At 36.5% G+C, this 14,744-nt stretch overlaps 1 protein-coding gene across 1 annotated transcript; it reads left to right on the forward strand.

The window, feature by feature from the left end:
• Nucleotides 1-8,247: 8,247 nt before the first annotated feature.
• On the forward strand, nucleotides 8,248-14,108 carry LOC107819607 (endoplasmic reticulum oxidoreductin-1). The gene is made up of 10 exons (XM_016645729.2): nucleotides 8,248-8,576; nucleotides 9,465-9,596; nucleotides 10,137-10,392; nucleotides 10,690-10,800; nucleotides 11,065-11,183; nucleotides 11,371-11,475; nucleotides 11,581-11,783; nucleotides 12,070-12,193; nucleotides 12,309-12,493; nucleotides 13,787-14,108. Exons 1-10 carry the CDS (start codon nucleotides 8,409-8,411, stop codon nucleotides 13,806-13,808), a joined length of 1,425 nt encoding a protein of 474 aa, XP_016501215.1. The 5' UTR covers nucleotides 8,248-8,408; the 3' UTR covers nucleotides 13,809-14,108.
• Nucleotides 14,109-14,744: the final 636 nt, after the last annotated feature.

The raw sequence follows: 14,744 nt of genomic DNA on the forward strand, positions 1-14,744 counted from the left end.
AGTTCTGCCGTTAATATTTTAGGGCTATTTTGGTATATTAATATTGTATTTATATTTTTATAATAATATAGGCTCTCTTTTTTCTAAATGGATTTGGACAATATAATACATTCTCAAATTAAATTAGTAATAGGACATTATAAAACATTTCCAAATTCAATTAGTAATAGGAATTTTTAAGAAGTATATCTTAAAAGTAATAGGATTACATGACTAAAGATATTTACTTGTTTAATTTTATATGAATTTATAACGAACTGACTGGTCGTTTTGCTTTTTAGAACCTCGTCCCCCTAAATAAAACTTCTCACGCTTGCTTTAACTAATTTATGACTTGCGTGGGTGGTTGGTTTGGGATTTGGAAGAGTTTGGGTTGAAACATGCTCATTTGATTTCTTAAGATTTTTCTTAAAAGGCCAAGTTTGACTTTGGTCAACATTTTTACCAAACGAACTCGGATTTGTGTTTTGACGGTCCCGGAGGATCGGTCCGTAGGAAAATATGGACCTGGGCGTATGCCCGGAATCGAATTCCGAGGTCCCTAGCCCGAGTAATGAATTTTTATTAGAAATTGTTAAACTTAACTAAAATTCTAAGGATTTAAAGAAACTAAAAAATGATTGATCACGTTGGTATCGGGCTCGTATGTTGGTTCTGAAGCCTGGTATAGCTCCAATATAACATTTAAGACTTGCTCGCAAAATTTGGTGTCAATCCGAGTAGTATAAGTACGTTTCGGCACGTCAGGAGTGAATTGAAGAACTTGAAGTTCATAAGTTTGATCCCATTGGTTTTCGGGGGTGATTCTTAGATTTAGCGTTCTTTCAGGTGTTCTGAAGGTTCGAGGGGGTCCGTTTCATGATTTCAGACTTGTTGGTATGTTCGGGCGGGGCCCGAAAGCCCTGAGCATCAATCGGACGAGGCTCGAGTGAAGTTGGAAAATTTGAGAAGAGCTGAAGCTTCAGGTAGCTGTCATAACCGCACATGCGGTTGGTCAGCCGCAGGTGCGAGACCGCAGAAGCAGTCATCCTCTCGCAGATGCAGCCAAGGCAGGCCAGGCCAAAACCACAGAAGCGGTTTCATAGCCGCAGAAGCGGCTTCATAGCCGCAGAAGCGGCTTCAAGACAGCAGGAGCAGCTTCAAGACAGCAAGAGCGGTCTCGGCTCGCTTGGCCAATTCTGCAGATGCGGCCTTCCTTTCGCAGAAGCGGGACCGCATATGTGGTCCCCTGACCGCAGATGCGGAAATCACTGAACCAGTGACTCATTGGGCGATTTTGGAGCTCTTGAGAGAGGACTTTCACCTAGCATCTTGAGGTAAGTTTATCCAACCTATTTCTAGTTTAATACTTGAGTCCTGGGTAGATTAACACACAAAGATTAAGGTAAAATCATGGGGTTAGAGCAAAACTTAGGGTTTTGATAAAAGTTAGATTTAACCACGAATTTTGTTATGAAATGAACTAGAAATCATATATTATTGATCCTTGGGTTATAAAGAACAACTTTCTTTGAAAAATTTCGAAATCCGAGCACGTGGGCCCGAGACGAATTTTAGGAAACTTGTGTTTAAGGTTGGGAAATTGCTTAAATAGTTAAAATGTGATCTTGTGAGCTTCTATTGACCAGCTCCTACCTCGTTTATCTAGTTTTGGATCGTTCGGCTCCAAATTAAGAGTTTGAGCTCGTTCTTGGTATTGGAAGTACGCTGTGGAGCGAAGTGAGTCTCCTATCTATGTGATGACCCAAAAGGTCATCGCATGCTTTAAATTAAATTCTGTGTTTTTGAGGCCTTGAAAACCTCATTTAGAGTCACCTCGATTTGTGTACGCAGTCCGGGAGCGTAGCCGGAAAGCTTAAATGTGAAAAATAATAAGCTTTGACTGTAAAATGAAAAAATTTGACTTCAGTCAACATTTTCGGTAAACGGACCCGGACCCGTAATTTGATGGTCCCGGAGGGTCCGTAGGAAAATATGGGACTTGGACGTATGCCCAGAATCGAATTCCGAGGTCCCAAGCCCGAGAAATGAATTTTTTAAAGGAAATTATTTTGTGAAATTGTTTAAGGAAAATTGAAATGAAATTTGCTTAGACATGATGGTATCAGGACCTTATTTTGGTTTCGGCACCCGGTACAGGTCTTATACATGATTTAAGATATTTTTGTGGAATTTCGTGAAAAAACGGATGTCATATGATGTGATTCGGACTTAAATCGCAAAGTTGATGTTTAAAAAAGTTTTGAGAAAATTTCATTGATCTCGAGATTTAATTTGATGTTCATGATGTTATTTTGACGATTTGATTGCACGAATAAGTCTGTAGGATGTTTTTGAGGATTTCGTGTATATTTGGTTTGGAGCCCTGAGGGCTCGGGTGAGTTTCGGGTAGGTTCCGGGATGACTTAGGCCTAAAAACACAGTTGTTGCAGGTTCAGAGAAGTTACAGGTCTCTGAACCCGTCAGTGCGGTCCGCACAAAAACGTGTGCGACCACGGAAGGGGGCCAGTGCGGTCCACGGTCGGCTTTGTGCGGTGCGTGGTAGAAGCCTGTGCGGCCGTAGTCCATTTCGTGCAGTCCGCACTGGGCACTGGACCGCAGTACCCTTAGGAAGGCCTGTGCGGCCGCAGTCCATTTTGTGCGGTCCGCATAGGGGGTCAGAGAGGGGTATAAATAGACGGGATTTTCAGTCATTTTTTATTTTTCAAAACCCTAAAAACATAAGAGGCGATTTTTCAAACAACCTTTCTTCCCCAAATCAATTGTAAGTCATTTTTAACTAGTTTTCTTTAATCATTAACATCTTTTAACATGATTTCAACTTCAAATCAATGATTTTCATGGGGGAAATTGGGTGTTTTTGGTAGAACCTAGGTTTTTCAAAAATTGGGAATTTGGTCCTCGATTTGAGGTCCGATTTTAAAACAAATTATATATTTGAGTTCGTGGGGGAATGGGTAATCGGGTTTTGGTTCGAACCTCAGGTTTGACCACGTGGGCCCGGGGGCGATTTTGACTTTTTGGGTAAAAACTTTGGAAAACTCATTTTCATGCATTCAAATTGATTCATTTAGCGTTTATTGATGTGATTAAGTAACTTGTGGCTAGATACAAGCGAATTGGTGGAGGAATCAAGGGGTAAAGCTATAATTGAAACTTGAGTTGTGTTCGAGGCATCGAGGTAAGTGTTTGGTCTAACCTTAGCTTGAGGGATTAGGAGTTGAGTCCTATTTGTTAATTGCTTCTTGTTGAGTACGACGTATAGGCATGGTGACGAGTATCTATACACTGGTGTCGAGCATGGTCGTGAGTCCTAAATTGATACTTGTTATATTCTTAAATGGTACTACAAATGCTATAGTAGGTGAATTCTTGATAATGAGTAAAGACTTAAGTTTATTTTCATGGAAGATACTTATGATTGAGAAATGGTGATAATTGAGATGAGTAGGAGATGAGTTAAGATTAGTTATAGCTGATTCTCCCTTGCCGGGACGTATATACCTGTACTGTTGAATTCACTTGCCGGGATAGTGTAGTTTATTGTTGACCCTTTATCGGGACTGTTATTATGATCACTGTTGACTGTATATTGGGATGGGTTGCACGCCGCAACAGATATTATATATATTTATGGATCGGGTTGCACGCCGCAACAGATGTTATGTTGGATCGGGTTGCACGCCGCAACAGATATTATATTGGATCGGGTTGCACACCGCAATAGTTATATATGTGGATCGGGTTGCACGCAGCAATAGATATTATGTTGGATCGGGTTGCACGCCACAACAGATATTATATATGTGGATCGGATTGCACGCCGCAGCAGATATTATGTTGGATAGGGTTGCACATCGCAACAGATATTATACTAGATTGGGTTGCACGCCGCAACAGTTATATATGTGGATCGGGTTGCACGCCGCAACAATATTAAATTATAAGGGATCGGGTTGCGTGCCGCAACAGTATTGTTATTGTATTGTTGTAGCTATTGAATTGTCCTTTCATATCTTATTAAGTTGTTGTTGGATTTGATATGTTCCCCAAAGCATGTACCCCCTCCCATTTAAACTGCTTATTCCTGTTTATTTCCCGCCATATGTTATATAACTGCACAGGTTTATCTGGATTCCGGTCCTAGCCTCGTCACTACCTCGCCGGGGTTAGGCCAGACACTTACCAGCACATGGGGTCGGTTGTGCTGATGCTACACTCTGCACTCTGTGCAGATACCTGGGCAACATTGGATCAGTAGCTTGGGAGCCAGCCTTCAGTCCACAGAGATTCCAAGGTAGTTCTACAGGCGTCCGCAGGCCCGACGTCTCTTCTATCTATTACTATGTTCTGTTATCACTTGTATCCGAGACATATTGTGTTTTTTCCCTCAGACATTTGTATGTAGTAGTCATAGACGGTCCGTGAATGTTGTGACACCAATTCTTGGGTAGAGGCAAACGTTGATTTCCGTATCATTTTGGTTTATTTTTTCTAAGTCTTCCGCTTAATCTCATATTTCGTTGTTATTTAAATGTCTATCACTTGTTAATATAAGTTGTGAAAAGGATTAAAACAAAAGAGTTAAAGATTCCTAATTTCGTAGCTTGCCTAGCTTCTTCGAGTAGGCACCATCACGACTCCCGAGGTTGGAAAAATCCAGGTCGTGACAATCTAACCTTGTAAGAGGGAATTGTCCCCATAGGTGATATAATCAAATAATTTGCCATTAAATGTGGGGGCTACGACACTAGGTGACGAGAGTCCATGTGTAGCTACTATTATGCTAAGTCCGGGTAGTCTAGGTCCCAAAAGCATGCTTTATGTGATATTCTTGTAATTTTATGTTTAATTTGGATTGTTTAAATCATGGTGATTATGATAAATGAGATTAGTAAGAGGAACATTATCTGTATTGGCCTTTTAAAGAGAAGTTGATATTTCTGTGAGTAATTGCTCCCCAGATATATATTCTTGTCTGCTTGTTGTTGTGTTTAATTACATTTGACCGCGTCACATGTTTGATTCATAAGAGGGGTAATAGATGCATCTATGGTTCGCATCGTTCGACCCTCGGCAGTGCACAATTTACTATTATGTTGGATTGGGTCGTACGACCTCGACACTACTTGCGCATGTTTTACTCAGTATTTTTCTATGGATTGAGCTTTATTATTTGCCCTGAAATGTAAGTGCCAACTGTGATATTATCTAGGAGAGGACCTATTATTTCTTGCTATAAACTGTTAATTATTTGTACCATCCATGCTCAGTATAATTCAGTTCTCATATTATTTGACCCTAGTAAATATCAAGTCGACCTCTCATCTCTACTTCTTCGAGATTAGACAGGATACTTACTGGGTACATATTGTTTATGTACTCATACTACACTTTTGTACTTAATTGTACAGGATCTGAGGTAGGTACATCTGGTTACCAGTCTGGTGCGCATTCTTGATCAATGTCCGAGACTTCCACGGTGAGCTGCTCCCTTCTTGTGCCGTTCAGCAGCATGATGGAGTCACTCTTTATTTTGGTTGTCTATTCTATTTCAGACAGTAGGATTTATTCTTTTGTATATTTTACTAGTTGCCCGTAAACTTGTGATAACAGGTCTTGACACACACATTGGTAGACTATTCTTTTGGGGATTGTACAACTCTTTTTGTACATTACTAATTATCACATGTTTTTAAGTGCAAATTTAGAAATTTCTGTACTTGTTTTCGTAAAGTGAAAATGAGAACTTGTTAATACTTCCGCGTTGGCTTGCCTGACAAGGGTGTTGGACGCCATCATGGCCTATAATAAAATTGGGTCGTGACAGAATTAGACAGCCTGAAGTAATTATACTAATAAGATTCCTAACGTGTAGTATTATGTCCTAAAACTAATAGGATTATAAGGTTAATATCCAAAATTTTGATTATGTCCTTTTATTATGAGTTATTATACTTAATATTATAAGGTTATTTTTGTAAACCGACAAATTAGGTTACTTATCATTAGGACATGATATTAGCTTTGAGTCACGATGTAAATTTAAGATTTTTTTATTTACTTACTATATTTTAAAATACATGAAAAAAGAAATAAGTAAGGATAGATTAATTTCGGTACGTGCATTGTGTACCCCATCAATAACTATTCAATGTTGAAAACTCGTGTAAATTTTACATTAAACAACATGTTTGATTTATGAGATGAAAAGTAAATAAAATTTTCTCTAAATGTTAAATGTTGGTTCTATTTAAATAATTAAAGATAGAAAAATCATGAAGATCAAAAAACAAATAGAATAAAATAATTTTAAAACTAATTTTAGTTAAAATCGATATAAAATGCAACTACAACTTTTATGAAGGAACTGTATTTTGTTCAAAGTAAAAAAAACATTCCTTCAATTTCTAATATAAATAAAGAAGGTAAAATATATATACTATTATTTGTTTCTAAAATGTTGAGTCAAAGTTGACTCTTGAGTTTATAATCTTTCGATTTTTTTAACTCCAAATTTTTTCAAACACTTTTCATACGTATTTAGACCATTCTCTCTTAAGTTCTTCCAATACAAGGTTAAATTTAATGTTTTATTTAATTCTTACCTAGTTCAATAAGGACAGATTTAATAAACAAAATTTAGTTAATTTTAAAGTCCTAAATACTAAAATGTAGTATTATGTCCTAAAACTAATATGATTATAAGGCCAATATCTAGAATTCTGGTTATGTCCTTTTATTATGAGTTATTATACTTAATATTGTAAGGTTATTTTGTAAACTGACATTGTATTCATACTTTTATAATAATACTAGTCTTTATATACGTGCATTACTACGTCATCTATAGAATTATTGTCATTTAGTAGAAACTTTATGTAGAAAATAGTAATATTTTTAATCGCATTAATATGCAGAACATATTTAGTTTAACTATAAAATAGATACTAAAGTAGTAGAAATCTAACTGCATAAGCTTTAATTTGCTTTTATTGATTAAACTAATATAAGGAGGCATGTGTTTGCTCCCTTACTTGGTATAGTTCGTCGTGCTTGTATTCTCTCTATCTTTATTCTTGGCCGAATACGTCTTATTTTAGAAAGAATAATAAATATTGGAGTATGTCTCTTTAGTTGTTTTTATTATAAATTTTGAAAAGACTCGTACATGTAATAAATTTCTTGTACATGAAAAACTCATCTATTACTTACTTAAGAAAATGATCTTTTTAAGGTGTAAAACTCTACGAAGGTATAATAAAACTTTACTGCATTTAAGGACGTTTGAATTTTACATAATTAGTTATATATAAGTTTTTAGGCTTCAGGATGAATCATTTAATTATGGTTGGTTTAATCAAAACTTTAAGCTTTTTATTTAGCTTTTTTCCTCCCTATTTCAACATATAATGGCTCAAGTTTTGTCAGAGAGCAATAAAACCATACAAGAAATTAAATAAAACAAATTACAAAATACATAAAAGGTTATAGCTCCATGTATACAATTTCATTATATGCACATAAGCATCTTACGTATAAAAAAAAGACGGAATTATAGACGTATCTTTCTAATCCAAGTAGGATCAACTTTGTAAGGCCGGTGTATGTGTAGTTTAAATCAAAAAAGAATTCTATCATTAGGTAATTTACAATTAGATCCTTAAATTATACAAATATTTAAGAACATAAAAGTCGATCAATATTTCGAAAATATTTAATCGTTCAATATTTAGCATAAATTATTCATCCTTTTATAATAATATAGATATATAGATATATAGATAGATATACACCACCTTATTTCATTTTTTTCCCCTTTCCAAACCTTTTTCCTCCATTTAACTTCGTGGAAAAGGCAATTCAAATTGGATTATTTGGTATGCAAAGCCAGACGCTACTCTTCAATTTCATTGTGCCACGTTGGCACAAACTAAAGCTACTATTGGTTAAACAACGTCACTTACATGTCAAGTGATCCAATTTAATGTTCCTTTTACTAATTGCAAGTGTTTCCTAACAACTTCTACTCGCTCTCCGCGAGTCCAAAATACAATTCTTCCAAACCAAGAGAAACGTGGCAACTTTCTGTCGCGCGTGGCATTCAAACACTCATAAAGCGAATGCCGGTTTCCATTATGCCGACGACGACGTAGTTGTAAAATCTGTGTGCTTACGTGTTGACCATCCCCAATTAAGTTTCAGAAATTACAACAAAACCTGAAAAATATAAACTTATCGGTCTTCAAATAAAACGGCTTTGATTCTGTCCATTTTCAGTGAAACGGATATTTCTTATACCCAAAGAGAGAAAAGTTCGATCGTAGGGGTTTTGTAAAAGTTCGATCTTAGGGGTTCTGTAATTGTGCAGTAGATTGACAGAACAAGTGTGTGTAAAAATTGGAGTGATGGTGGAAGAAACTGAGGTTAATGAGCTGAAGAAGAAGGGGAATGAGACGAGGAGAAGTCAAAGGAAATTGGGCCGATCAGCAATTTGGGCTGTTTTGGTGTTGATAATAGCATTGGGTGCAGCATTCTTCCATACCCAAAAGGGGAAGCCGTGTCCTTGTTTTCAGGTTCTTTTGCTCAATTCCCAATGTCATTTTTTCAGGGTTTATCTATCTTATTTAGTTTTGTTTAAATGGAGAGGAGTTTAAGTTCTGTGTTGCGGGAAACTCTATTTGATAAGCATTGATTCATAGCTTAGAATAAATTGGGAGTAACCTGCTATAATAGGTTAAATTACATTGATAGTGTAAATAATTTTACACTGTCAACGCATATAACTTAAATCCAATAGAGAACTTAGGACTTGTAGAAACTAAGTTTATGAAGTTCATTGATGAGTACTTGTTCAAATTCCTAGTAGCATGGTGCAAATTTTTGTATTACTGATCTTGCAAATTGTGGTCCATAAATTAAATGCTTAATTGTGGGGTTTGTGGTGTTGAAATAAACATGAGAATATGCCCTATGTATGTACAAGTCCTTAAAACTGGAAACATCAATTGCCTATGTTGTAAACTCTGGCATTCTGCAACTATAGTGAAATTAATTAGCTTGTTGGTGAAGATGAGCATTTTAACGAAAGAATTGAGCTTGGACAAAGCAAGCTAATCTTCATTTTGTTTTATTATAGTGGGTGGCTAAAGCTGAGTTTTGGTACCAAAATCGTTTGGTTTAACCTTGCAGTTCTTAACTTGTATCTAAAAGTGTGTACTCATAATTTTTGTTGAATTAATGTCAATCAACAAGACCTTCGGGTGCTTGTGAGTATATTTCGTAAGTTTATATCAACAAGAATCTGGATATTCTCTGAGCTGCCTGTGAAATTGGCTTTTAGGAATGTAACTGATATGTTTACCCCTGCATGCTTACTGGAATGTAAAGGTTCATGCATGCTTCTAGCTATTTGAATTGTATAATGCTCACCGACTGCTTGCTTTATCTTGACCTTAATGCAGGATTCTAGAAAATATACTGGAATAGTTGAAGACTGCTGTTGTGATTACGAAACAGTTGATGCTATTAATGGGGCTGTGCTGCATCCTTTACTCCAAGGGCTTGTTACAACTCCCTTTTTTAGATACTTTAAGGTGTGGTGCAAAGTTTAATCAATATGAGGAGAGTGGCTCATTTATTTATCACTTCTACGATAAATGTTATCACCATAGTTTGCCTGCTTAATCTTCAAAAGTAGAATTGAGGAATATAGACTTACTACAAAGAGATCTTTGACAGGAAGTTGATGATTCATATTTTCAATGGTATAGGTGGTTTTGAGAAGTTTCCTCTAGTTTCCTGTCTAAGGTTGGTTTGGTTGCCAAGAGAGGAAAAAGATTGCAAAGTTAATTGTTTTGACTTTGCGGCATTTGGTTATCAGGGTAGTTGTGCGCAAAGCAATTTAAAACTTTCTCACTGTGCGAAAATGTAGGAAGCTTGAAGGAAAATGGTTTCTTCTTCTTTTAGTCTTTGCCTTTTCTTTCCAGACCTATGTATGCAAGAAAGTGACTTCTGAACTTGACATTTAAAAGAAGCCTAAGGAAAAGATTCTTCACATTTTATTTTTATAAAATAAGCCCAAAACTAAGGTCAAAAGGTGATTTGTCAACCTAATCTATATCTTATGGCTGCAGGTTAAGCTGTGGTGTGACTGCCCTTTTTGGCCTGATGATGGTATGTGTAAGTTGCGAGATTGCAGTGTATGTGAATGTCCAGAAAATGAATTTCCCGAATCTTTTAGGAGACCACCGCTTGGCCTTCCAGCTGATGATCTGAAATGTCAAGAGGGAAAACCAGAGGCAGCTGTTGACCGCACTCTCGACTCTAAGGTTTTCAGGGGATGGATAGAGGTAGATAACCCTTGGACAAATGATGATGAGACAGATAATGGTAATTGATCTATCTTTGTCCATGCACAGTGGAAGTTTTTTACTCTCTACATTTTTGGAATATTTGTGTATCTTTCCAAACCTTTGCTGGTGACTTATCCTATGAACAACTATGTGAGCATAGGATTAAGCACAACGGAAGTTTGAATTTATCAATCTGCATTATTTTGAAGTTTTTAAACTCAACATCTGTATTGAACTAGGAATTTAACACTTATATAATGCCTTGTATGATTTTATTACTCCTTGAAGGTTTCTATTTCGTTTACTACTAAATTGTTGAACTTCCTCATTGCAGATGAGATGACATATGTCAATCTCTTACTGAACCCGGAGCGTTACACTGGTTACACTGGTCCCTCAGCCAGGCGAATATGGGATGCTGTATATTCAGAGAACTGTCCGAAATGTGAGTCAGTGATCCTTTCAATTGGTTGAAACCATTTGTTTTTTCAATCTTCTTATGAGTTGTATTTATGGAATTACATTCAGAGGGAGACCATTGAAATGTGAAATTACCTCCTTAAGCTAAGCTGTTAAACTGTTGAGGTCTGCTGGTACTCATGCAAATTACTTCCCCTTGTGGTGCAGTATCGTTTTTGACACCTATTATCATGTATTCCATCCCATTATCAGTGTGAACTGAACACGGAAGTTACCATTTTATGGCCAGATGCATCTGGAGAGATTTGCCAGGAGAAAAAGGTTTTATACAAGCTTATATCTGGTCTCCACTCTTCAATCTCAATACACATAGCTGCTGATTACCTGCTTGATGAAACTAAAAACTTGGTTAGTTTGCATTCGATATGCCTCATTTTTCTATTATTCCTTGCGAAAAATTGATAAATGACACTTGCAAAAGCTTAGAGCAGCAGGCCAAACCTGTTGCATTCATATAATAATTCATTATGAAGCATGAACTATTATTCTTCAGAGCATTTTAACTGGAACCTTGACTACTTTGCTGCAATTTCAGTGGGGTGCAAATCCAGATCTGATGTATGATCGTGTTCTGCAATATCCTGATCGTGTCAGGAACTTGTATTTTACTTTCCTCTTTGTTCTCCGAGCTGTAACAAAAGTGAGTACTCGCTCCACATGCCTATATGTTGGTAACTCCTAGAATGTTAACTTTGCATAAGTTAATTTATTGGGTTATTTACCCCCTTCTTAATGTGCTATACAGGCAAAAGATTACCTGGAGCAGGCTGAGTATGATACTGGTAATCCTGAGGAAGACCTTAAAGCACAGTCCCTTATGCGACAGCTACTATACAGCCCCAAACTGCAGGCTGCATGTCCAGTTCCTTTTGACGAAGCTAAACTGTGGAAAGGCCAAAGTGGACCTGAGCTAAAGCAGCAGATTCAAAAGCAATTCAGGAATATCAGGTTTCAGTTGAACTGTTCTCAAGTTAATTTCCTAAATTGAGAAAACAAAGGTGGCTATTATCTTGCTTATGCATGCTGCAATAATCCCTTTTGACGCTTATTTGAGTCAACTGCATCAGTACATTTGTAGTGCAGTCCATTTATCAACTGTCAGCAGATATTTTAACTTTAGAAAGAATAGGCTGCAGAAAGATGCAAAAATCTTGTGTATGTTGTTCAAAAGCTTTTGGTGGTATTTAGTTTACCATATGACTGACCAATTTGGTATGCACTTTTCATGTTGCAGCGCTATCATGGATTGTGTAGGATGTGAGAAATGTCGACTGTGGGGAAAGCTCCAGGTTCTTGGTCTTGGAACTGCACTAAAGATTCTCTTCTCTGTTGATGGTGAATATCGCCATCATCAACATGTGAGTTTTCTGTTGTCTTCCTTCATTTGCAGACCTCTCTCTCTCTCTGGAGCAAATACGTGTTATTCACCGTCAATGCTGTTCCTTAGTCTCTCTGTCTTTTTATGTTTTACAGCTGCAGTTGCAAAGAAATGAAGTGATTGCTCTGGTAAACCTCCTTAATCGACTATCAGAATCGATCAAACTTGTACAGGAAATGAGCCCTACATTTGAGAAGACAATTGGGGAGCTAAGTCTACAGCCAGCTGCTAAGCTAATAAGTTCATGGAAAAGACTATGGGAAACAGTAGTAGGGGATAGGTAAACATCACTCTCTGTTGTTTGTGATTAGTTATTTGAATCTAAGGGTCAGGTGATTTAGCTTCTGCTATTCTTTGTTTTCAAAGCTTGAACTGAGGCAAATTTTAGCTTCGAAAAATTTCTGAGTAAACTGCAATAAATGATTTTTTTAAAGTGTAGAACTGAATATCAATTGGTTCTACAGGATTTACAACAAAATCAAACTATAAAAGAGGAAGGAGGGAGCAAAAGCCACCCACTTTCATGCTCCATGAGTCAACATCCACTCATGTTTCTTTTCCACTTCTTTTTGTTTTTGTGCCAAGTAGTTTAACGCTAATAATTTGTATTTCAACAAAAACTTTTGCAATTGTCCAAGCCCCTGAAAACTGTTCTCTGATTGGAATTTTTCGCAACATGTCATTTGTTGGAACTTCTCTAATATGTTGTCATCCTTTAGTACCAGGCTCCTGAAAAGGAAGAAAATGACTGACCTGATATATTAATGGGTCATTTCTGTTTTGGTTCCTGGGGAATTATGCGCACAATTAAGTCGCATCAAACACATTAAAAGCTTTCTCATTTACAAGCTTACTTCTATCAGGAAATGCTAAAAAGCCGTGTATATTAATAGTGTTTCTCTTACCACTTTCTTCCCATGCAATCCCTTGTCTATGGAGATCAGTAGTTCATGACAGCAAATTTTGATCTTTTCCTGAAGAAATTTTTCTTTTGCGTAAACAGTCTCTTATCCAAATACTTGATTTCTTTATTGCTAGTATTGGTTTTCTTTTATCTATACTTCTTGTATGTGGGAATGGTTGGGAGTATAACATTTTATTGAGGAAGATCAGAAGTTACTTTGTTCCAGAGAGGTCATGTGAGAAGAAGGAAAGCTGCAATAGATTACCCTCCAACTTATTAACTTCAACTTTGAAAATAAGTCATTCCTTTGGTCCTGTGTTTTGCCTTTAAACAGGTTCTTCTTTATAAGCTCCTTTCTGATGCAATAAAGTTGATGCCATTCCCCGTGATGACAGGGTCTGCCAGTTATTTTGAATGGACATGCTTGATAAAATATTCACATTTTTTATCGAGTTAATTGGATTACATGACAATGATGACATATACATGAATTTACTGGGTCGTCGTTGTTGTCTGTTGTTGATGGTTCTTGTCTGTCTTTTTCCTTTATTCTGGCTCTTGGTCCTGCTATTTATGGGTGTAAAGGTTCATAACTGAAGTAGAAGCACCTTCTGGATAAGAAGGGGAAGTGTCAGCTAAAACTTCTCGTATTTGGTATTCTGTTTTCAGGTTGAGGAAGCTTCCATTGTAGCGGGTCATTTTATACAATTTTGGTGTATAATGATGTAAAGAATGAATACAACTGAACAGCTGAAAGGTGAGAGTCATTGAGATAATTTCTACAGCCGGATAGCATACAAGGATATAGATGAATGAAGGGATCAGTGTCTGAAATTTGCAAAGACAGAAACCATTTTGACAGGGTAACTGGAAATTAGAAGTGTATCACTTTGTCATGTATCTTTACGGATCCCCTTGAATGTTGTAACATTATTGTTGAAACTTTGTCTCTGTTCCTGAATGAAAAGAGAGAATCCTGCTTCTAATGTGATATTTTTATCCCAACCAACATGTTAGAACTGTGAAGACAATGTTCATCTCAGTAGCATTCTAGCATAATTTGAGCGAATAGTAATATTGGTGCTTATGGAATTGGTGAAGATTGTAAAAGAGACCTAGTTGGTAAATATGAATAAGCAACCAAGCAAGTTAAAAATTTATGACAAATAAAACAGATAATCATTTCGTGCACGCATAAAATTATGCCTTCGTCATGAAATTATTAGCTCTCTTACTGTTGTTTCATATCTTCCTTCTTGAAATGAAAAGATTTTGCATTGGTCATGATTATGCAAAGGACTTGTAATAGATCAAGTAATACTGCTGGAGACGACCATTATTATGAACTAAATCAAGTACTCAGTATAATGCAACTTCACTCGCTTAACGGACGGCCAGGAGATTGCTTGAACTCACCTGGTAATTGAGACAGTTAATTTTTTGCAGGTATTATAGGGGCCTAAACGTTGCCTTTGTTTATAGTTTTGCTTCCATTTTATTTGATTATATAACTTGCTATACTGCGCTAGTATGATCTTTATTTGAACTGTAAAATTTCAAAGTATAATCAACATATTAATCTTGTCTTGTTTAAATGATCATTGCATCGTACAAAAATTTAGCTAAA

The sequence above is a fragment of the Nicotiana tabacum genome, chromosome 10 (genome assembly GCF_000715075.1).
Source record: "Nicotiana tabacum cultivar K326 chromosome 10, ASM71507v2, whole genome shotgun sequence".
NCBI classification, from domain to species: domain Eukaryota; kingdom Viridiplantae; phylum Streptophyta; class Magnoliopsida; order Solanales; family Solanaceae; genus Nicotiana; species Nicotiana tabacum.

What these genes read in the sequence shown, in the direction of transcription:
- LOC107819607 (XM_016645729.2), top strand. Translation starts at nt 8,409, where the DNA reads ATGGTGGAAGAAACTGAGGTTAATGAGCTGAAGAAGAAGGGGAATGAG. An exon ending in TTCAGAGAACTGTCCGAAAT is followed by an intron (nt 10,801 to 11,064) that starts GTGAGTCAGTGA and finishes TTTTATGGCCAG; the next exon opens with ATGCATCTGGAGAGATTTGC. An exon ending in GAAACAGTAGTAGGGGATAG is followed by an intron (nt 12,494 to 13,786) that starts GTAAACATCACT and finishes TTCTGTTTTCAG; the next exon opens with GTTGAGGAAGCTTCCATTGT.